Source organism: Bos indicus x Bos taurus, chromosome 10 (genome assembly GCF_003369695.1).
Source record: "Bos indicus x Bos taurus breed Angus x Brahman F1 hybrid chromosome 10, Bos_hybrid_MaternalHap_v2.0, whole genome shotgun sequence".
NCBI classification, from domain to species: Eukaryota; Metazoa; Chordata; class Mammalia; order Artiodactyla; family Bovidae; genus Bos; species Bos indicus x Bos taurus.
The window spans coordinates 30128569-30153493 of NC_040085.1; the positions used below are offsets into that span (position 1 = coordinate 30128569).

General features: G+C 38.1%; 1 protein-coding gene and 1 non-coding gene across 2 annotated transcripts in view; one reads left to right on the plus strand and one right to left on the minus strand.

Moving 5' to 3' along the window:
* Positions 1–2301: 2301 nt before the first annotated feature.
* TRNAS-GCU lies at positions 2302–2383 on the minus strand. The gene has a single exon. It is a non-coding gene; the product is annotated as a tRNA-Ser (tRNA).
* A 119-nt stretch (positions 2384–2502) lies between these two features.
* The window catches only part of KNL1 (kinetochore scaffold 1), a 64819-nt gene continuing 42396 nt past the window's right edge, over positions 2503–24925 (plus strand). The window contains 5 exon segments of the mRNA XM_027553545.1: positions 2503–2973; positions 10104–10156; positions 11217–11256; positions 12773–12838; positions 16851–16912. Coding sequence (XP_027409346.1) covers positions 10122–10156; positions 11217–11256; positions 12773–12838; positions 16851–16912 — 203 coding nt within the window. The 5' untranslated portion in view covers positions 2503–2973; positions 10104–10121.

Sequence of the window (24925 nt, forward strand, 5' to 3'; positions counted from 1 at the left end):
TTCTCCTCCTGCCCCCAATCCCTCCCAGCATCAGGGTCTTTTCCCATGAGTCAACCCTTCGCATGAGGTGACCAAAGTATTGGAGTTTCAGCTTCAGCATCAGTCCTTCCAGTGAACACCCAGGACTGATCTCCTTTAGGATGGACTGGTTGGATCTCCTTGCAGTCCAAGGGACTCTCAAGAGTCTTCTCCAACACCACAGTTCAAAAGCATCAATTTTTTGGCACTCAGCTTTCTTCACAGTCCAACTCTCACATCCATACATGACCACTGGAAAAACCATAGCCTTGACTAGATGGAGCTTTGTTGGCAAAGTAATATCTCTGCTTTTCAATATACTATCTAGGCTGGGATTAGCAAATGCAAACTATTACATATAGAATGGATAAACAAGGTCCTACTGTATAGCACAGGGAACTACATCAATATCCTGTAATAAACCATAATAGAAAAGAATATGAAAATGTATGTGTATATATATATATATGAATTATTTTGCTGTACAGCAGAAATTAATAATTATAAATCAACTATAATAAAATTAAAAATAAAAAAATTGGTGAACCAACAATACAATGCATATACTTCCTCATGAATGCTTAAGTTTACAAGATCTAATGATAGGTCCAATAACTACCAGTATATTGAAGTACTATAGCAGTAATGAGCATAAAACAATAGCAGTATTGCATATTGCTAATATGATACAACAATATCTGTTATTTCAGTTGGTGACAAAAATCACAGGTAAGGTTAATAGAACTGTATTTTGTTGCTTACCTTTATTAATAGAAGGAAGTGTTTTCAATTAGAGATTAATGAAGATAAAGCTGCAATTTTTTTCTCCCAACCAAATAACCAATTCAGGTCTATCCATGGACCCCTTGGGAGTGTGTGGAACCCAGGTTGAAATCCTTTCAAGCAACAGGGTGGTGAATGGATTAGAAAGCAAAGTGCTCGGGTGACCCTCAGCCCTCAGCTGTGGGAGGTATCTACATTCCTAAGGGGTTTGGATTGGTGTGGGAGGAGTCACTGGAGCCTGATTTCCACTCTCAGGGCTGAAGGTATCTGCCGAGTGTCAGGTTCTGGGGTACCATTCAGTGCGGAGAGAATGTGTAAACCATGACCGCAAAGGATTGAAGAGCGCTTTTTACTAATTTCCAGGAGAAGGCAATGGCACCCCACTCCAGTACTCTTGCCTGGAAAATCCCATGGACGGAGGAGCCTGGTAGGCTGCAGTCCATGGGGTCGCTTAGAGTCAGGCACGACTGAGCGACTTGGCAACCCATTCCAGTATTCTTGCCTGGAGAATCGCAGGGACAGAGGAGCCTAGTGGGCTGCCGTCTATGGGGTCGCACAGAGTCGGACACGACTGAATCGACAGCAGCAGCAGCAGCAGCACCATATAGGGTGGCGGATAAGGGCCACCAGAGTTTGATAGACTTAAATAAATGCCTTTTCTGGAATTACAAAAGCTGTATAACCTTGGACAAGTTTATCTTTTAGTGTCCTCATCTGTAAAACGGAATAATAAACATGTCTGTCGTGATCACAGGATTATTGTGAATTAAAGTGCTGTAATTCATTGTGGTGCCTGTAGATAAATACCGGATAAATGACGGTGGTTAAATGTAGTTGAAAGACTGCCTGATGACCCTTCAGGAGGAGAATCTCTATTCTTTTTCTACTCCCTCTCTGCTTAAATCCAAGAGAAGAATTAAAACTTTCTCCTCTGGGAAGGCAGCTATGTCTTCACCTCTCTGACTTATAGATAACTACCAAGTTTCAAGTGCTGTCAACATCTTTTTTTAACGTTGAGTACTTTTCTTGAAGCACCTGCAGCCTTCTGGGGACTGAAAGAGAACCCTGAACACTGAGTCTCACGGTAGCTTTTGAAGTAAAATCTGATTTTTCATAGTAACGACAGGTATGAAAAACGCTGGGGTTAGAGTCCACAATAACCGAAGTTCCTCAATCAGGAGCTCGGTTAATTACTACTGAGCAGACCACCACTAGAACATATGTAAATAGCGATAATCGTGGGATTCTATGCACTGTTTTTTGCTACATTAGAAATACACTAAACGCATTATTTAACTCTGATTCCCAGAAAATGTCTCTTTCCCTTTTTCTTTATACGTGAGATCAGAATGCTCCAAAAGCTGTCTTTCAAGAGTCAAACCGGAGGTTTCGAAGTCGACTAGTAAATCATACTTGCAATGAATAAGCAACTCTTTCCATTCCGCAAGGAAATTTACCGTCATCGGTTCAAATCAGTGGCGAAAAAATAAAACCTATGTTCGACGAGGATGGGATTCGAACCCACGCGTGCAGAGCACAATGGATTAGCAGTCCATCGCCTTAACCACTCGGCCACCTCGTCCCAGAAGCCTACTCCTTCCTGGTAGCTATAGGGAGTAAAACTAGGGGGATGTGACGCAATGGAATGGGAGCCGCCATTTTGTACGGAAGCAAAGCTCCGATCTTTTTTACAGCAAGAAATAAAAAGAAGATGGCCGCTCCCATGCAGTGAGGAATCTGCAGTGGGGAGGAATAATGGAAAATTCCGTAGAAAATGAGATAACCTTGAAAGAAATAAAATTGGCATACAAACTGGGAAAAATTTTTCATTGAAGTAATCTTAGGGAGGGTCTGCCGCCTAAGGGGCGGGGCTGACGCGTTGAGCGGCTTTGCGCCTGCGCTTCCGCTAGGCGGTTAGATTTGAATGCTTTACAGAGGTCCTCTGGGCGTTGTGAGGAGACGTGTGAAGGGGTGGGGGTGAGCTATGTGAGGAGTGTGCGGACCACAAACAAGTCTGAGGAGAATTTGTGAAGCCGTTGGGTCGCGGCGAGTAACTTTCGTCCTGGTCTTCGCCCGCGGGATTTAGGTTTTGTTAAAGCGGACTCAAGGCCCCACGCTGGGAGGAGAGGGACGCGCCTACAGCCAGGCTGCCTCAGCACTCGCTGGGCTCAGGTACGGACGCCCTCCCCCGGTGCAGGACTCGCTCTTCTCTCACCTCGGCCTGCACTTGGGCCACCTTTCGCCCCGCTAGCAGTCTCCATCCACACCTGGGCCCCACGAGCGGCCCTGGGTCGCTGGCCCGCGGCTCTCTCCGCGTCCCGCCCCGCCATCTTCTGTCAGGGCTCCAGGACTCCCTAGCACCTACCTCCTTTTCCCTTCTTTGGGGAACTCACGGGTGTTTGCATTTCTTACTCAGTCTTTTCTTAGCTATAAATGAAGTGACAGAAATGTGATTTTAAACTCTCGGTTTATGGTTTATTTACAGTGTCTGATCTGAGTGCTAGCGGCACTGAGCAGATTTTGAGTCTTCTGCGGATGTAATAACATAAATAAAGCCAGTATTAGTACGCCACAAATAAGTTTTTTAAAAATCCTCGGTGCATTATTAAGCCAGAGTTAAGGAGTCTTTTCTTGCTGTTTGTCTCAATAGTAGAGTTTCAGAAAAAAGTTCTAAAAATATATGTTTTGTCGATTGGAATTTTAAAGATAGGTTTATAGAGGTATGACAGAGAAGACCAAAGCAGAGCTTACTTTAGGTATGAAGATTGAAGTTTTCAGTTGAATTGGATCAGTCTAATTCCTCAGATCTGTATTGGATTCCTTGTCTTGTGCTCGGGCAGGGAGCAGATGATTCAGTCCCTCATCTAGAATTTACAGTCCAGAACGGGAAGGAATTGATATACACAGATAACTATAAAGCAAGACTGTAAAGGATTACAGGACATTCTAAAGGAATGTGGGAACACAGACCAGCTTATTTAATGCTTTTTGGCAATGGAGACTAGAGGAGGCTTCTTGGAGAAAGTGGTATTTGAGGTGGAACTTGAAGGAAAGAATGATTTGAAATGTGAATTTAACGTACTGTAAAGGTTGCGTTCCAAGTGATATGATTTTTCTTGACAACGTGAAATGGCTGGAAATTTTTACAAGGTGACAAGTAGATGTAAACTGAATGAAAAATACTTGGAGTGGTAATATTAATGATGTGTTTGATGCTAAGTAAGAGACAGTAAAAGATACCCTAGATATTGGTAGTAGGACAGTGCTGACCAATAAAACTTCCAGTGTTAATGGTAATGTTTAATTTCTGCATTGCTCAGCACGGTACTCATTAATCTCATATGACTGTTGAGCACCTACAGTGTGGCTAATTGTGACAAGAATGGTATTTTAAATTTTATTGCATTTTAATTAAATTTAAATTATCTGATATAGCACAGGTCTAGAGTCTATATCACTGGACACTATGAAATATATTAACTGTTGTTCAGTGGCTCAGTCGTGTCTGACTCTTTGAGAGCCCATGGACTGCAGCAAGCCAGCCTTCCCTGTCTTTCACCATTTCCCAGAGCTTGCTCAAAGTCATGTCCATTGAATCGGTGATGCCATCCAATCATCTTTCTCAGCGTCAGGGTCTTTTCCAATGAGTGGGCTCTTTGCATCAGGTGGCCAAAGTATTGGAACTTCAGCCTCAGCACCAATCCTTCCAATGAATATTCAAGGTTGATTTCCTTTAGGATGGACTGGTTTGATCTCCTTGCTTTCCAAAGGACTCTCAAGAGTCTTCTCCAACACCACAGTTCAGAAGCATCAATTCTTTGGCGCTCAGCTTTCTTTATAGTCCAACTCTCACATCCATACATGACTACTGGAAAAACCATAGCTTTGACTATGTGGACCTTTGTCGGCAAAGTAATGTCTCTGCTTTTTATTACACTGTCTAGGTTTGTCATAGCTTTTCTTGCAAAGAGCAAGCGTCTTAATTTCATGGCTGCAGTCACTGTCTGCAGTGATTTTGGAGCCCAAGGAAATAAAATCTGTCACTATTTCCATTGTTTCCCCATCTATTTGCCATGAAGTGATGGGATCGGGTGCCATAATCTTAGTTTTTTGGATGTTGAGTTTTAAGCCAGCTTTTTCACTCTCCTCTTTCACTTTCATCCAGAGGCTCTTTAGCTCCTCTTCACTTTCTGCCATAAGGGTGGTGTCATCTGAATATCTGAGATTATCGATATATACATAAACTGAATGAAAAGATATTTTATTTTGTTCTTAAATAATCGCAATTATTTGATTGGATATGTGCACCTGTTATAGCTGAAAATGGGGTCCAACTGCTTACCGCTCAAAAGTCAATAAAGAGGCAAGGTTGGTGGAAAGCAAAGTTTGCTTCTTTTTGGATGCTGGCAACAGGCTAGGAGGGCAGACTTCTGTTCAAAGCCCAACTCTCCCCCACTGATGATCAGTGGGCAACAGATTTTAAAGGGAGAGGCTACATGCAGAAACAGCACAGTCAGCTCTGACAGTCATCTTGAAATTGATCATGTGGTGGTCTGACCAACATCATCTTGATTGTTTTAAATACAGTTGATCTTCAGTTCTAGGATGGGCTTGTTCCCGTTTCTTTGAGACTAATTCTCTGAACAGTGGCAGCTTATGTCATGGCTACAGTCTAGTCATCGTGTAGTTCACTTCTTCCACCTGGTGGGGGTTTCAGTATCTTTAAGAGCTCACAGGATATGGCCCAGAATAATATCTATAGCCCTTGAGAAGGAACTAAAGGTCCTTTACTATGCTTGATGACTAAACTATTATTATGTGGTCTCTTTGGCTGTTTTCCTTTGTATCTGCATTTTCTCACTTCTCTGATTATGCTTATTCTTTGGGTAAAGTTTTTCCATAGACAAAAGGCAGGTGGAGAACATGAGGAACAAGGTTCATAGTGTCCTTCTCCATTTCATGTTGAACACTATGCAACTTTCAGATCTTGGAATCAGATACTGCCATGCTCATTTCTGGGGCCACATTGATCAAAAGTACTTGCTTTATATCACAGCAACTGCCAAAAATCCAGCTTTGCAATAATATGTAACCAAAACTAGTGTAAGGTCAATGGGTACTCTTTTGAACTAGCAGTAGATAGATGTTGAGAATTGTTTCTCTCAGAAATTTAAAATATTCCAGAACCCCTTTGTGAGTATGCTGTAGCACCCCTCCTTACGTGCCTGGTGCACAGTTTTGGAACCAATTAATAATCAATGAATGTGATGATGATCAAAAGTTCAACCATAACAGCATTTTACACATGAGGCTTAATGTGAGAATCTGCAGTCTATTTCTGTTGGAAGTGGAACTTACAGATATGTAATAAATAGACTATTTTTAAAAGAGGACATCAGTAAGCTTCAACTCTTTATCACTTAAGTGCTAACTAAGTCTGGCAGAGAGACAGGGCTTATGCACAATGACTGTTTCAAACAATGAATATGTTTAGATGACTCAAGGCTATGGTTTTTCCAGTAGTCATGTACAGATGTAGAAAGTGAAAGTGAAGTCACTCAGTTGTGTCTGACTCTTTGTGACCCCATAGACTGTAGCCTACCAGGCTCCTCTGTCCATGGGATTTTCCAGGCAATAGTACTTGAGTGGATTGCCATTTCCTTCTCCAGGGGATCTTCCTAACCCAGGGCTCGAACCCAGGTCTCCCACATTATAGACAAACGCTTTACCGTCTGAGCCACCAGGGAAGTCCAGATGTAGAACTGCACAATAAAGAAGGCAGAGTGCCATACAATTGATGATTTTGAACCGTGGCACTCTTGACAGTCCCTTGGAAAGCAAAGAGATCAAACCAGTCGATTTTTAAGGAAATCAACCCTGAATACTCTTCGGAAGGACTGATGCTGAAGCTCTGATACTTTGACTACCTGATGTGAAGAGGTGATTCATTGGAAAAGACCCTGATGCTGGGAAAGATTGAAGGCAGAAGGGGAAGAGGCTGACAAAGGATGAGATGGTTGAATGACATCACTGATTCACTGGACATGAACTTGGGCAAACTCTGGGAGGTGGTGAGGGACAGGGAAGCCTTGTGTGCTGCAGTCCATGGTGTTGTGAAGAGTTGGACACAACTTGGTGACTGAGCAACAAGTTTGATAGTACTTTAAGTTTTATCTGTGAATTTTGAATATGGACTTGAAAATATTTCTAAAAGGAGAAAAAAATATGGAAGGCATTGAGTTTATTGAGCTCATATTATTTACTAAGCACTGTGCCAAATTCTTAAAATGTGACAGTAAACGTAAGAGACACCAGCCCTATTCTCATGGAGTTTACTGTTTAGGCAAGGATATGTTGATGCAAATACTAATCAATCTATAAATAAGAACAGAAGAGAGTTTATTTGAGCCAAACTAAGAAGTATAGCCTGGGAGACAGCCTTTCAGTTCTGAAGAACTATTCCGGAGAAGCATGATTTTCAGTGCAGCTTTATATCTTGTCAGAACAAAGAACATCAAATATAACAAGGGTACCTTCCTTCAATGTTTCTTAAAGAAAGATTAACACATACACAGCCGGTCATTATGTTTTTGGAGCTTGGGAATGGAGCCTTATCATCAAAGGAGTACTAGCACTGACATCCCAGAAAGGGAGGCTTTTATGTCTATCTTCAAAACAGACATTCTTTACTTCTGGACAGTGTACCCTCTTCTTTAATGGCTAAAGCACATGTATAGTGTATTTTAGATAAGCTTTAATACTGGCTGTTCTAATTAGAATAAAGTTCAAGCCAAATCATGTGTAATCTGGCTTGATGACAATGGCTTCACCATACTTCAATATGTCAAAATTTCTTCCATCAGTTAGTTTGGGAAGATAAAAGGGATAATTAATTTACATAACAGACTTAAATTACAGTTGTGGTAATGCTACAAAGGAGACATACACAGTGATACAAATTGTACTTTTCTTGACTTTCTTGCCAAGAAATAATAGCAAATAAAAATTTGAAGACTTGGGAAAGAGCTTTGTTTGTGCAGGAATAGAAATGCAAATGTGTCTAGCACAGAGAGAGAAACAGTGGTATGAGATTTAAGTATGAAGTCTGAGAGGCAAGCAGGATCCAGATCTTGTAAAGCTTTGTAGGTCCTGGTAAAGAGTTTATTTTCAGTACAATGGTAAGCTTTTAAGGGGTTTTACATAGGGAATGTCTTAAAGATGATTTATGTTTAAGAACATAACTGCCTACTATGTGGAGAAAGGACTTCAGGGGGATAAGAGTGGAAGTAGGGAGACCAATGAGATGGAAATTGTAATATTCTACTTGAGAGATGAGGGCAGCTTGAATTATGGTGGTGAAGATAGAAGGGAATGAATTTGGGATATATATTGGATATAGAATCACTAAGACTTAGTGCTAGATTGAATAGAAGTGCAAACAGCTATCATACTTGGTTGATCTTGAAAAGTTTTCAGTTTTGCTGTTAAGTTGATGTTTGCTGCTTTTAAAATAGATACTGTTTGTTAGATTAAGGAATTTACTTTCTATTCCTAGTTTGCTAATTTTTTTAATTTGAAAGGATGTTAAAAATCATCAAACTTTCTTTAATCTGTTGAGATAATTTATGATTTTTCCCTTTTAATCTGTTAGGATAGTAAATTGTAAAAATGATTTTCTAATGTTGAACCAATTTTGCATTTCTGGAATATAAGCAATGTGACCATAACACATTCTTCTTTTCACAAATTGCTCCTTTTTGCTATTTTTTTTTTAGGATCTTATATTTTTTGTAGTAAAATTAGCATGTAATATTTACTTTGTTGTACTGTATATATCTGGATATAGAGTGTCTGTGTATGAGATGGAGATGATTGCAGTTAAGAGAGTTTTCTTTAAAACAAAATAATTAAAGTAGTGGAGGTAGTTGCTTTTGGGAAAGAGGATAGTATGTACTATCTTAAAACTTTAAATTAAAAATATTATTTTAAGTAGATATGGCTATAATCTGTGAACAAGAGATAAGTAAAACCAGAAAAATGGATAAACAGGCTGAGAAAGTGATGGAGGACAAAAGGAGAGTCAGAGATCAAATTCTAGGTGATTCCCATTGCCTTATATATCTATGCTGCTGCTGCTTCTGCTAAGTCGCTTCAGTCGTGTCTGACTCTGTGTGACCCAATGGACAGCAGCCCACCAGGCTCCCCTGTCCCTGGGATTCTCCAGGCAAAAACACTGGAGTGGGTTGCCATTGCCTTCTCCAATGCATGAAAGTGAAAAGTGAAAGTGAAGTCGCTCAGTCATGTCCGACTTTGTGTGACTGCGTGGACTGCAGCCCACCAGGCTCCTCCGTCCATGGGATTTTCCAGGCAAGAGTACTGGAGTGGGTTGCCATTGCCTTCTCCGAGGTAGGAGCTAAGACCAACTAAAGAAACTTCAGGTTATGCTTCTTTTGCACACTCTTTCCAAGACAGATAGATACTCACTGAGTGGGATTGTAAGCATAATCAAATACATTTTTTTTTTATATATAATTTTTCGATTGATTTTTTGGCTGCACTGGTCTTAGTTGCTTTGCGAGGTGAATGGGAGCTTTTCTTCATTACGATGCATGGGCTTCCCATTGCGATGGCTTCTCTTGTTGCAGAGCACAGGCTCTAAGCTCACGGGCTTTAGTAGTTGCAGCTTGCAGGCCCTAGAGTGCCTGGGCTTCAGTGGTTGTGGCGCATGGGCTTAGTTGCTCAGTGGCATGTGCAGTTTTCCTGGACCAGAGATTAAACCCGTGACCCTTGCATTGGCAGACAGATCTTATTCACCCACCACCAGGGTAGTCCCAATTACAGTGTTTACAGGGTTATTTTTATGTCTTAATTTTTTTTTTTTTCTGAGTAAAGTTAAATTTTCATGAGATAAATATTCATTTTGTGCAGATTTTATTAAGCTGTATTTTGATGGCTGATTGACTACATTTTGAGATTGAATTATTATGTAATCCATAAACTTCTATAAACTAGGACAGTTTTTTATTTGAAGCAATAAAGTCCATATCATCCCAATCAGTATTGGTCACTGATTTCATCTTGAATATGAGAATTTTCCAAGAGTGGTAATTAGAGCAGTGTAAAGTCCTCAAAATTTTTCATATTTCATATTCCTGTAATGAAAATTTTTCCTTCTTTCCTCCCTTTTTTGGCCCTCTCACAGAAAGTAATCCTAAAATCACAATTCTGTTCTTAATCTCTTCATTCATTACAGTTTCTCCTCCTTTTTTCTCACCTTTTCTCTTATTGTATATTTGTTACAGAAAAGTTTTTCTTCAAAAATGGATGGGATATCTTCAGAGGCTAATGACGAAAAGTAAGTTCTTGAAATGCAGCTAAAAACATTAACTCCTTATCAGAGAAAGATATTTTTCTAATCAGTAAGACATATGGATAACTTCTGAAATGTTTTCCCAATCTGTTCCAGGGAAAAGAAGTAAATGTTACAGAATCACGGCACTTCTTGTCATATCTTTGTATAAACTCATCTAGAATCAAAATTGAGACGGATTTAGAGACTGCCTCCCATCTCTTCAATTTAAGGATGAGAAAATTGAGGCCCAAGGAAATGATTTGTCTAAAGTTGGCATCACAAACTAGCAACTGTTTACAGCCTATAGGCATATGTATATATGACAAAGAAAAATATTGTTTAAACGTTGTTTTTTAATTTTTGAACTAGTTGCCAAAGTTTCATACAACAGTTAGATTTTCAGTTTTTTCTGAAAAATCAAGTGTTACGACACTGGGCTCATATTCTTGCTTGGCAACAACTAGCCTAGTGAAGTACATAGTAGCTGTAATGATCAAACCAGGCAGGAAGGAATTCTCTGTAGTCTCAACACCACCTATTTTTCTTAACATCTGCTAAATTATCTGTTTGGCTTTTTCAGTATTCAAAGCCTGGTCTAAAAAATCACACAGTAGTAAAACCAGAGCTAGAGGCTTTTGATTTATGATCCATTTATCTTTTGGGTTTTTTTTAGCCCATACTGCTGCTTATAGAATCTTAGTTCCCTGACCAGGGATTGAACCCATGCCCCCTACCCTGGAAGCTCAGAGCCCTGACCACTGGACCACCAGGGAATTACCTTTCTTATTGGTTTTTTTTTTTTTTAGTCCATTTATCTTATAATCGTACTTATATCAATATGGTAAACTATGTTGTACTGATTGTTTTTCAGGAAATAGTTGTATGATATACCGTATGTATTTTAAAATGCTGACTTCCTAAATACTGAATTTAAGTCTTGTACTATAAAGTTTATTAAGTGAAAATGATGACTGATTTATAAGCATGGAAGAGATATTATAATGATGGGTTTTAGAATTCAGTCTTTTACCACTGTGTATGTAAAATTTTTTCCCTTTTTCAGTGGCAATGCGGAGAGACCTGTTGGAAGACGACATTCTTCAGTAAGAAACACTTATTTGAGCTATTGTTACCTTTTATTGATTGATGACTATATACCACAGTAATTTTGAATAGCATCATCATCCCAACCCTGCTGGCTTCTATTACTCTCTGGATAAAGACTCAAGTATTTAACCTGATTACACAATTCTGTAGATATACTAAAATTCCTATTTTATGGATTTCACGGTAATTTAATTCGTTGTGTTCTGTGTAAATTATTCTTTAATAAATCTGTTTAAAAATATATAAAAACTATTGTACAGAGCTGCAGCAAAACACAAAATAATCCAGCTAAAATCTATTTAAGCACAAAACTTTTTGAGTTATGAAATTGAAAAAAATCCAAAGATAGGGATGATATTAGGCACAAGTTAACTGACAAGGGGTTCCAGCAATAGCACCAGTGGTTCTGTGATGCTTTCGCCGTAAGAATCTTTGCCGCAAGCACTTTTGCCCCATTACTAATTGGCAGCAGTATTATCATTGTGGAAGGGTTTTATAACGCAATACAAAACTCAATTACAAATATGTATCCTAGTGTTTGAAAACTGATAACCTATCTTAGTAGAAGAAATTTTAGTGAAAAACTACGATGCCAAATGAAAAGTATGAATCAATAAATTTTTTTTAATGTATTAAATGTACTATGAGCGAAAGATAAAAGGCAAGTGCTTAGGTACAACCCGCAAAATAAAATCAGTTATTTATGCAGTATTGCCATGAATTTACACACATTTTAAATGTATTCAAGTATTCTGTATTTTGCAATAAAGTCTTTAACTTTGTTATTCATTTTTCATGTTTCATTATGTCCTTTTTAATGTCCCTCTTTTATCTTTTATAGCAAAATTGTTTTCTGGTCAATTAGTTATGCAGCAGAAGTGTTTGTAGGACAGATGTCTGTGCAAGGACACTTATGGTGAAAGTACTGGACCCAATTAGTACTTGATTTCCTTTCATTTTTATACTCTAATCTCTTCCTCTGGGTAGTGAACAGCTCTCTCTCTCTATTATTATTATTACTACTGTACAGCTAGCTCACCCAACTTCCAGGTTCCAGTTCTACATAAAAAATAGTGTCTGTTTCCCCAGGATTAAAAAATAAATAAATAAACCCAGAATACTCAGGGTTGAATCATGTTGGCTCTGTTATTTTGATATGGGTCAAGTCCTCATTCCCAAACCAGTCACTATTGATGAAAGAATGTTTGTGCAGATTGATCTTGGCCCCAGGTTACCTGTTGAACCCTAGAGCTGAAGCAGAGTTTTACCCAGACCACGTGGGATGCGAGTAAGCACATAACTGGAAATTGGAGGCAAGGAGAAGGGAATGGAGCCAAATATTTAAAACCGCCACAGAGTACAAAGCAGTATGAATTTGTGGTGTTTTAGAGGTTTCTACAGGAATTTTAGCATCTCTACCTTTCTGATCATGATATAACTTGAAGTGATTTCAAGTTATATCATGAAATAATAATAGATAATAGCAGACTTTCTTGAATATTTCTCTTCTAGATATTGAAACCCCCAAGGAGTCCTCTTCAGGACCTCAGAGGTGGAAATGGGAATGAAACTATTCAGGTAAGTCTCTGGTACAAATGCATCATAGATGACTATTTTCAGTGATACTTTCAATAAGTAGAAAATTTGCTAGCTATTGAAGGGAGAGCACCATAAATGATTCTCAGTTGAATATGTATAAGTAAGCATTCCATGGCCCTCAGGTTATAATCCAAACATTTGAGCAAGCTGGCACTCTTGATTTTTAACCCCTATTTACTTTTCCAGACTTCTTGCCACTCTCATACATGTATCTCACCATTTAGAATTGCTTACCATTCCCCAAACAGACATGAACTGTCAAGGCTGCGGGTATTTATATGTGATATTACCTCTGTTAAGATGGCTTGTCCCTCATCCTTCATTTACCTGCCAGTATTTTATTAAAAATTTTTTGAAACACACTGAAAAGTAGAAAGAATTTTGTAGTGAATGTTCATATAGTCATTACCTAGATTCTACAGTTAATATTTTATCATACTTGGTTTATCACATATTTGTAGTCCTCTTTACCGCATAATTCCCGTTTGATCTCTAAGACTCAGCTTTGGTGTCACTTCTCTCAGAAAATCATCCCTTAACATATTCTGTTGTAGTTGTTTACTAATGTCCATTGTAAATTAAGAACTCTCTTGAGATTAACTTTGTTGTGTGTGTTTTTAGTGTATTATACGTGGTATATAATTCACTTTCAGTACATTTTGTTGAATGATGAAATGTGTATAGCTTTGGAGACCATTTAATTCTGAGTGCTTACCCTACTTTAGCCTCTATAAATAAATTTTTCTGTTTCTCAAATACATCAAGCCTTTGCACATGATCTGAATCAAATGCTTTCCTTCTGTTCAACTCTTCATCTGACTACTAATTAATCCTTCAGATCTCAAATGTACTTCTTCACAGAAATCTTCCATAATTCTCAGGCCAAATTATTATTTTTTAATGTAGTTTTTATTCATATCACTACATTTTGAATTTTATATTTGTGTAGATTTTTGTTTTAATGTCTGTGTTACCATTAATCCCCAGTAGAGTAGGGACTGTACTGTTTGCTTTACCATTCTTCTGTTGTCACTCAGCGTGAGATTTAGTATGTGTGGTTTTTTTTTTAGTTTAATGAATGTTTGAATGAGTAAATAATGTATTCAAAGATTCATAGAGCTTTAAAACTAACAGGACCTCAATAGTAATCTTGAATCTTATTCCTTAATTTTATAAATAAGAAATAGGAGGTCCAGAGAGGTTAAATGTTTGTCTAACCCCACACAATTAGTGGCAGACTTCAGATTGGAGCTGTAATCTCCTTAGTGCTCTTTCTAATATACCACACAAATTTCAGGGTTTTTTAAAAGGTAAGAAGTATAGTAGTATTTATTATGTCCATATTATTGTCATTATTAAGCTCAAGGCCACCTGTAGTGTCTGCCAGGATCTTAACAGAGAGTATGAACATTCCTGATTCTTTGTAACAAAATTTATGCTCAGGTATCCAGAATTAGGAAAGCAAAATTCTCTATGGATTTCATTTGGTTTTGTGTTTGGTATCGATATGAGTAAAAATGTTCGTCCTTGTTAAGGAAGATGAAGGAAAATAAAAATAGTATAATGAAAATATGTTCAGCATCACTAATCATTAGGGAAATGCAAGTCAAAACCACAGTAAGATATGAATTCATATCTGTTAGGATGGCTACTGTTAAAAAAAAAAACAAAAAATAGCAACAGTTGGCTAGGATGTAGAGTAATTGGAACCACCTGACTCTTGAGAAACCTATATGCAGGTCAGGAAGCAACAGTTAGAACTGGACATGGAACAACAGACTGGTTCCAAATAGGAAAAGGAAGTATGTCAAGGCTGTATATTGTCACCCTGCTTATTTAACTTCTATGCAAAGTACATCATGAGAAACGTTGGGCTGGAAGAAGCACAAGCTGGAATCAAGATTGCCGGGAGAAATATCAATAACCTCAGATATGCAGATGACACCACCCTAATGGCAGAAAGTGAAGAGGAACTCAAAAGCCTCTTGATGAAGGTGAAAGAGGAGAGTGAAAAAGTTGGCTTAAAGCTCAACATTCAGAAAACTAAGATCATGGCATCTGGTCCCATCACTTCATGGGAAATAGATGGGGAAAGAGTGGAAACAATGTCAGACTTTATTTTTCTGGGCTCCAAAATCACTACAGATGGTGATTGCAGCCATGAAATTTAAAGACGCTTACTCCTTGGAACGAAAGTTATGACCAACCTGGATAGCATATTGAAAGGCAGAGACATTATTTTGCTAACAAAGGTCCGTCTAGTCAAGGCTATGGTTTTTCCAGTAGTCATGTATGGATGTGAGAATTGGACTGTGAAGAAAGCTGAGCGCTGAAGAATTGATGCTTTTGAAATGTGGTGTGGGAGAAGACTCTTGAGTCCCATGGACTGCAAGGAGATCCAACCAGTTCATTGTAAAGGAGATCAGTCCTGGGTGTTCTTTGGAAGGAATGATGCTAAAGCTGAAACTCCAGTACTTTGGCCACCTCATGCGAAGAGTTGACTCATTGGAAAAGACTCTGATGCTCTGAGGGATTGGGGGCAGGAGGAGAAGGGGACGACAGAGGATGAAATGGCTGGATGGCATCACTGACTCGATGGACGTGAGTTTGAGTGAACTCCGAGAGGTGATGATGGACAGGGAGGCCTGGTGTGCTGTGATTCACGGGGTCGCAAAGAGTCGGACACGACTGAGCGACTGAACTGAACTGACTGTGTACTATTGGTGGGAATGTAAAATGGGTACAGCTGCTATAGAAAATAATGATTCCTCCAGAAACTAAAATAGATTTACCATATGATTCAGCAATTCCACTTCTGGGTATATACCCCAAAGAATTAAAAGCAGAGTCTTGAAGAGATGTACACCACTGTTCATAGCATGGTTATTCACAGTAGCCAAAAGGTGGCAGCAACCCAGAATCCATTGACAGATGAATGGATAAACAAAAGGTGGTATTAATGGAATATTATTCAGCCTTAAGAAGGTAATTCTGATACATACTACAATGTGAATGAACCTTGAGAACATGATGTTAAAAGAAAGAAAAAAGCCACAAAAGACAAATACTTTTATGAATTACCTGGACTAGTCAGATTCATAGAAACAGAAAGTAAAATTGTGGTTGTGGGGAAGTTGAGGCATATGAGGGAGTTGTTTGTTGAGTATAGTTTCAGTTTTGAAAGATGAAAAGATTTCTGGGGATTGGTTACACAACCATATATATGTATGTAACAGTACTGAAGCGTACACTTAAAAACAGTTAAAAGAGGCTTGAGTATGTTAAGTAAAATAGTCACAGAAGAACAAAAACTCCATGATTCCACTTATGTGCAATGTCCAAAAGAGCCAAATTCATAGAATCAGAAAGCGGGGGAGTGGTTATCAGAGACTGAAAGGAGAGGGAAATGGAGAGTTGCCAATCAATGGGTATAAAGTTTCGGTTATACATGGTGAATGAATTCTAGAGATGCACTGTATAACACTATGTCTATAGTTAACAACATTGTATTGTACACTTAAAAATCTGTTAAGAGAGTAGATCGCATCAAGTTCTTACCATAATAAAATTAGAAAAATTGTAAGTGATTTTATGTTAATTGTACTTTACCACAATTTAAAAAATTCTTTTAATCTTAAAAATAGCATAGTAAGGTTACCATGATAGGTAATATATCACTTGTTTTGTTTCCAGTCTTTCTTCTACTGGATAGCAAAATTACCATTTATTTAAAGGAGAGAGAAAAGGTTAAGGACAATAATCACCTTCCTTAAATATATGTTGTTTGTGTCAGTGAGCTTATCATCATTCACATTGAAAATCATATTCATGTTAAGTGCTTCTGTATTGGAATTTTTGAAGGATCAAATTATCAAAATTAATAATATCACATTAATTTAAAATAAGACCTGGTGTCTGTCATATCATACTCTTGGAAACATACTTCTTAGTGGTTTCATTAAGAATCTTACCATATATTCTCTACCCTTAGGAACCCAATGCTTTGAGAAATAAGAAAAACTCTCGTCGAGTGAGCTTTGCAGATACTATAAAGTAAGTTGAAAAAAATAATTTAAATGTTACTGGTAATACTTTTTTGTGTGTTACACCAAATATGTTGGTACTAACTGATTTGGATAATTGGTGTGTCAATTAGATAAACGTTAGAAAATTGTTATTTAAAAGTCTGTTATGCTTAAAAGACGGAGAAGGCAATGGCACCCCACTCCAGTATTCTTGCCTGGAAAATCCCATGGACGGAGGAGCCTGGAAGGCTCCAGTCCATGGGCTCACAAAGAGTCCGACACGACTGAGGGACTTCACTTTCACTTTTCACTTTCATGCATTGGAGAAGGAAATGGCAACCCACTCCAGTGTTCTTGCCTGGAGAATCCCAGGGATGGGGGAGCCTGGTGGGCTGCCATCTATGGGGTTGCACAGAGTCGGACACGACTGAAGCGACTTAGCAGCAAGCAGGAGCAGCATGCTTAAAAGAAACACTGAAAGCATCCCCTCTAAAGTCCAGAAGAAAAACAACTATGTTTTACTGCTGTTATTTAACATTTTTTTGAGGTGCTAAACAACAAAAATAGAGAAAAAAAACGGAGTTATAAAAATTTGAATATATTTCCTACATAATAATAATCAGAAGATAAATGTCTTTTTTTCTTTATATTTTGTTGCTATAAATTTAATAATAATAGCATATGAAGAATAAAACATTACTGAAGGATACTAAGTTAAGAATTGTACAGGGAATTCCCTGGTGTGGCCAAAAAAAAAAAAAAAGAATTGTACAAATGAAGACAAGTACCTAAATAAAAAGATTTAATATCATAAAGACGTCACTTCTCCCTGTTATTAATTTAATGTAATTCTTATATGTAGTATTTTTATGATTATTTTCTTGATGCTCATCAATATATTTGTATTTCCTCACTGAAGAGTTATTTGAGAATTTTAAAATTCATATCTAGTAAAGGCATTTTGTGGTCATTTTCAGTTATATTGTAGTGAGAAAATGCTAATCTGTATTATTTTGATTTTTATTGACATTTTCTGTGTGATCTTATGTATGATCAATTATTGTGAATTATCCATAAGTACTTGGAAAAGAAGATAATATTTTGACTATTGGAGTGTAGAATTTGGCATATCAATTCTATCCATTTTCTACCTTTTATTATTTGGGTCTTCTGTAATCTTATATAGTTTCAGTCACTCTAATTTCCATGAATTATGAGAGGTAAATTAGTCTCTAATTGATACTGCATCCCACTCTAACTCTTTATCCAATAGTTTTTCCTGTGAATGTTTATTCTATGTTCATTGGTGCATATTATCATTGTTGATCTTTATTCAAGATTGTACTTTCTGGCATTACAAACTAATCATCTTTGCTTTGTTTATTGCTTTTTGATTCAGATTCTACCTAGACTGCTGTTAAGGTTTCTGTCTCTGCTAGATTTTTGCTTTCATATTTGTGGTACACCTTTTTGTATTGTTTGACCATGTATGAACAATTGTAAAGTTAGTCTGTTCCCTCCCTTACTTGTACTATTTAATATGCTTAAACTTCAGTTAAAACTTCATTGTTTTATATGATATCCTTTGGTATTTATAAAGGATGAGGTAGTTAGCCTACTTCTTCCTTTTATTTTTCCCCCATCCTCATTCCTTTCTTAATTTTTTTTTTTTTGAAATGTTTATCATGTCTCTTTTTCCCTCTCTCTTTCTCTCTCGTATCTCTCTCTCTCTCTCTGGGAATTTGACGTTAGGGAATCTGTCACATTTGTGTATCAGTTCTATTATATATATTTAATTGTTCATATCAGTTCTGTCACAATAGTTGCCCTAATTATCTCTTGGTTGGTTGAAGCTTTTTCCCTTATATTTGAGGGCTCATTTGAACAATACTCTCTGAGTTCTTGGGTACTCAAACTGTTAGTTACAGGCTTTATACTTGACGATTTAGCTGAATATAAAATCTTCAGTTCACTTTCTCTTTAAAGAACTTGTTAATGTGGTTCTGTTCTTTTAGCATTGAATGCTTCCATGAACAAGTCAGAGGAGAGTCTTTTCATTTCCTATCTTTGAAGTTTATTGACTTTACTAGAATGCATCTTCATTTTGACTGCTTTGGGTCTTGAATCTTGAATCAACCTTTTAATATTTTTTCTATTCCATTATGTAAATTTCATTCAGTTCACTTCAGTCGCTCAGTCGTGTACGATCTTTTGTGACGCCATGGACTGCAGCACGCCATGCTTCCCTGTCCATCACCAACTCCTGGAGCTTGCTCAAACTCATGTCCATCCAGTTGGTGATGCCATCCAACCATCTCATCCTCTGTTGTCCCCTTCTCCTTTTGCCTTCAATCTTTCCCAGCATCAGGGTCTTTTCAAATGAGTCAGTTCTTCGAATCAGGTGGCCAAAGTGTCGGAGGTTCAGTTTCAGCATCAGTCATTTCAATGAATATTCAGGACTGATTTCCTTTAGGATGGACTGGTTGGATCTCCTTGCAGTCCAAAGGGCTCTCAAGAGTCCTCTCCAACACCACAGTTCAAAAGCATCAATTCTTCAGCATTCAGCTTTCTCTATAGTCTAACTCTCACATCCATATATGACTACTGGAAAAACCACAGCTTTGACTAGACAGACCTTTGTTGGCAATGTAATGTCTCTGCTTTTTAATATACTGTCTAGCTTGGTCATAGCTTTTCTTTCAAGGAGCAAGTGTCTTTTAATTTCACGGCTGCAATCACCATCTGCAGTGATTTTGGAGCCCCCCAACATAAAGTCTGTCACTGTTTCCAGTGTTTCCCTATCTATTTGCCATGAAGTGATGGGACCAGATGCCATGATCTTCTTTTTCTGAGTGTTGAGTTTTCAGCCAACTTTTTCCCTCTCCTGTTTCACTTTCATCAAGAGGCTCTTTATCTTCTTTACATTCTGCCACAAGGGTGGTGTCATCTGTATATCTGAGGTTATTGATGTTTCTCCCTGCAATTTTGATTCCAGCTTGTACTTCATCCAGCCTGGCATTTCTCATGATGTACTCTACATATAAGTTAAATAAGTAGGGTAACAATATACAGCCTTGACGTACTTCCTTTTCCTATTTGGAACCAGTCTATTGTTCCATGTCCAGTTCTAACTGTTGCTTCCTGACCTGCATACAGATTGCTCAAGAGGCAGGTAAGGTGGTCTGGTGTTTCCATCTCTTTAAGAATTTTACAGTTTGTTTTGGTCCACACAGTCAAAGGCTTTGGTGTAGTCAATAAAGCAGAAGTAGATGTTTTCCTGGAACTCTCTTGCTTTTTTTATGATTCAACAGATGTTGACAATTTGATCTCTGGTTTCTCTGCCTTTTTCAAATATAGCTTGAACATATGGAAGTTCTCGTTCATGTACTGTTGAAGCCTCTCTTGGAGAATTTTGAGCTAGCATGTGAGATGAGTGCAGTTGTGTAGTAGTTTGAACATTCTTTGGCATTGCCTTTCTTTGGGATTGGAATGAAAACTGATCTTTTCCAGTCCTGTGGCCACTGCTGAGTTTTCCAAATTTGCTGGCACATTGAATGCAGCACTTTCACAGCATCATCTTTTAGGACTTGAAATAGCTCACCTGGAATTCCATCACCTCCACTAGCCTTGTTCATAGTGATGCTCCTAAGGCCCACTTGACTTCGCATTTCAGGATGTCTGGCTCTAGGTGAGTGATCACACCATCGTGGTTATCTGGGTCATGAAGATCTTTTTTGCATAGTTCTTCTGTGTATTCTTGCCACCTCTTCTTAAGATCTTCTGCTTCTGTTAGGTCCATACCATTTCTGTCCTTTATTGAGCCCATCTTTGCATGAAATATTCCCTTGGTATCTCTAATTTTCTTGAAGAGATCTTTACGATCACTGAGGAATGCTTTCTTATCTCTCTTTGCTATTCTTTGAAACTCTGCATTCAGATGGATATATCTTTCCTTTTCTCTTTTGCCGTTCGCTTCTCTTCTTTTCTCAGCTATTTGTAAGGCCTCCTCAGTCAAACATTTTGCCTTTTTGCATTTCTTTTTCTTGGGGATGGTCTTGATCACCGCCTCCTATACAATGTCACGAACTTCCTTCCATAGTTCTTCAGGTGCTCTATCAAATCTAATTCCTTGAATCTGTTTGTCACTTCCACTGTATAATCATAAAGGATTTGATTTAGGTCATACCTGAATAGCCTAGTGGTTTTCCCTACTTTCTTCAGTTTAAGTCTGAATTTTGCAAGGAGTTCATGATCTGAGCCACAGTCAGCTCCCGGTCTTATTTTTTTGACTCTATGGAGCTTCTCCATTTTCTGCCACAAAGAATGTAATCGATCTGATTTTGGTATTGACCATCTGGTGATGTCCATGTGTAGAGTCTTTTCTTGTGTTGTTGGAAGAGGGTGTTTGCTATGACCAGTGCATTCTCTTGGCAAAACTCTGTTAGCCTTTGCCCTGATTCATTTTGTATTCCAAGCCCAAACTTTCTTATTACTCCAAGTATCTCTTGACTTCCTACTTTTGCATTCCAGTCCCCTATGATGAAAAGGACATCTTTTTTAGGTGTTAGTTCTAGAAGGTCTTGTAGGTCATCGTAGAACTGTTCAAATTCAGCTTCTTCGGCATTAGTGGTTAGGGCATAGACTTGGATTACTGTGATATTGAATGGTTTGCCTTCAAACAGAGATGACTCTATCATTTTTGAGATTGCACCCAAGTACCACATTTTGGACTCTTGTTAACTATGATGGCTACTCCATTTCTTCTAAGGGATTCTTGCCCACAGTAGTAGATATAATGGTCATCTGAATTAAACTCACCCCTTCCAGTGAATTTTAGTTCACTGATTCCTAAAACGTTGATGTTCACACTTGCCATCTCCTGTTTGACCACTTCCAATTTACCTTGATTCATGGACCTAACATTCCAGGTTCCTATGCAATATTGTTCTTTATAGCATCAGACTTTACGTCCATCACCAGTCATATCCACAACTGGGCATTGTTTTCGCTTTGGCTCCATGTCTTCTTTCTTTCTGGAGTGATTTCTCCATTCTTCTCCAGTAGCATATTGGGCACCTGTCAACCTGGGGAGTTCATCTTTCAGTGTCATATCTTTTTGCCTTTTCACTAGGGACTCAATACTTTATAAATACAATGTTTATAATCTTTGCTTTTCTGTGTTATAGTCTCTCTTAATTCCTTTTATTTTCTTTTACTTTGTTTAGTTAAATTTTTCTGTTCTTTATCATATTTTCCAAAGTACTTACTCACTCTGACTCTTCCAGTTTCACCTTCTTTCTGTTGATGATTATATTTTTTCTTCTGCTTCTTTCATTAATTTCATCTATTTGTGTGTCATTTTCTGTCTTCTTATCTTTTCCTTGAGTTCTTGCATTTCTGCCTTTCAGAGAGATGATTGCTTTGTTATGCTTTTTAAATCCATAGCAAACTGTGCATACAGTTTTCATCATCTTTGGGACATTTTTCTCAGTATTTTTTTTATGTTAATAAAGTATATTATGCTTTGCTTTCTTTTAATCTTTGGTGTCTTTCTGGATTGTATGCTTTTTCCTCATCATTGAATATGTTGGGTGTTCCTGAACCAGTTATTTTCAAGACATTTCTGTGGAGGAGGAGGGGATGTGGTGGTATTCCAGGGTAGCTGTTTTTCTATAAATAGGCTTTCTTTTTAGCTATTGTAAAGACAGACTGTCTATTTAATATCACCACCTTCAAATTTTATTTTCTGTATAACTTAGACTGCTTTGACTTGGCCTATAGTGAGATGAGTTCCTAGATCAATTTAACCTTGGATTTGAACAGTTTTGGATGAGACTTGATTGTTTTCATGTCCAGAAATCTTCTAGGCAAGTCTTGGGCTTTAATCTCCATTATTTCCCATTCCTCATTTGTTCCTCTGTCTCCTCCAAATTCTTTACCTTAATAAACCTTTAGGATCAGACAGATTAAAGAAATTCAGTTCTGCAGTTGCCACATAAAACATGATTTTGCACTAGGATGCCCAGGATTTCAGTTGTAGGGCTGCTGGGAAAATGTTTTCTTCTTTTCCTTAGAGGAAGAGTAAGTAGATGTTGGTAAGGGGTGAAGTAGGGAGTTCCCTCTTAGCAGACACTGTGTGACATCTTTCTGTTAACTGAGTAGTTCCAAACAGTAGGTGTCTTCTGAAATATAAATTTGTTGTTGTTGACTCACAGTAATTGTAATTGTTTTATTGCTCTTTTCTGTTTATCTTTTATCTGTAAGTCAATTAATGCCTTTATGGATAAACATGAGTTGTCAATGTTTTATATGTATTGAATTCCAAGGGTGGGGGGTGGGAGAGACATAAGATTTGGTATTACCGGGGAAGGCTAGCTATTGCCTGCCAGTAGGCTTCCCTTGGTGGTATATTCCTTGGTGAAGTTGCCACTATCTTCCTAAATCCTGAACTTGGTTTTGCAGACTACTATTTTTTTTCCCCTGTACCAAACTGGGTGGATCTTTTAGAAATGGGCTTGTATTAAAGAGATTCACTAGAGATTTGTTTGTAAATAAGAATGCTACTACTAAATATGGGCTTCCTTGGTGGCTCAGATGGTAAAGAATCTGCCTGCATTACAGGAGACCTGGGTTCAATCCCTGGGTCAGGAATATCCCCTGGAGAAGGGAATGGCTACCCACTCCAGTATTCTTGCCTAGAGAATTCTGTGAATAGAGAAGCCTGGCAGGCTACAGTCCATGGGATTGCAAAGAGTCAGACACGAGTGAGTGACTAACCATTTCTTCACTTCACTACTAAATATATCATGAGAAACAAATGAATCAGAACCCTTATATGAGTACATCAATACATTCCTCAAAGGCATTCTACCTAAGAAAATAAATTATACTGTAAATATGGCTTGCTGATCATGGAATCTGAACTATTAGTTATGAATCTGAACTATTAGTTATAATTCAGAATGTTTAAAGGCACCAGGCTATGAAACCTAATGAATCTACCTCCACAGTAAATATATACACACCTATTATTGAATGTCTTAAAAGATTCTATTTGTACTCTCTGTATACTCCCTGAATAACTGTGGCCTGCTGCTGCTGCTGCTGCTAAGTCGCTTCAGTCTTGTCCGACTGTGCGACCACATAGACAGCAGCCCACCAGGCTCCCCTGTCCCTGGGATTCTCCAGGCAAGAACACTGGAGTGGGTTGCCATTTCCTTCTCCAATGCATGAAAATGAAAAGTCAAAGTGAAGTCGCTCAGTCATGTCCGACTCTTAGCGACCCCATGGACTGCAGCCCACCAGGCTCCTCCATCCATGGGATTTTCCAGGCAAGAGTACTGGAGTAGGGTGCCATTGCCTTCTCCGAACTGTGGCCTAGGTTTGATTTAATAACTCACTTTCTCCACTTTGTTTCAGACTGACTTTTCCTTCACATGTTGTTGCTGCTGCTGTTGTTGTTGTTTTGTTGGCTTGCAAAATCTTAGTTCTCTGAGGAGAGATCGGACATGGATAATTTTACTTAATTGCGTGCTAAGTCACTTCAGTTGTGTCCAGCTTTTTGCAACCCTATGGACTATAGCTCACCAGGCTCCCCTGTCCATAGGATTCTTCAGTCAAGAATACTGGAGTGGGTTGCTATGCCCTTCTCCAGGGTATCTTCCTGACTCAGAGATCGAACCCTCATCTTTTAACATCTCCTGAATTGGCAGGGGGGTTCTTTACCACTAGTGCTGAATATTAATGTACAAATTACTATTTCAAGTTTTCTGTTAAGCATTTGTACTGTGTTAGATATTTTTATGTAAATTAACCTTTTTTCTTTTGAGTTACTTCGTTGGGATTATATTCCTCAAAGTAGAATTCCCAGGTTTAAAAGAAGGAGCAGTTACATAGTCATTACATTTTTGTTACTGGTTTTAGTAACTTTAGTAATGTACCTGTTTTTCCTCAGGGTATATTTTAACACTTAATTTTAGCTGATTTGATTGATTTTATTATCTTAGTTATTTTAATTTGGATTTTATTTGTCATTACTATT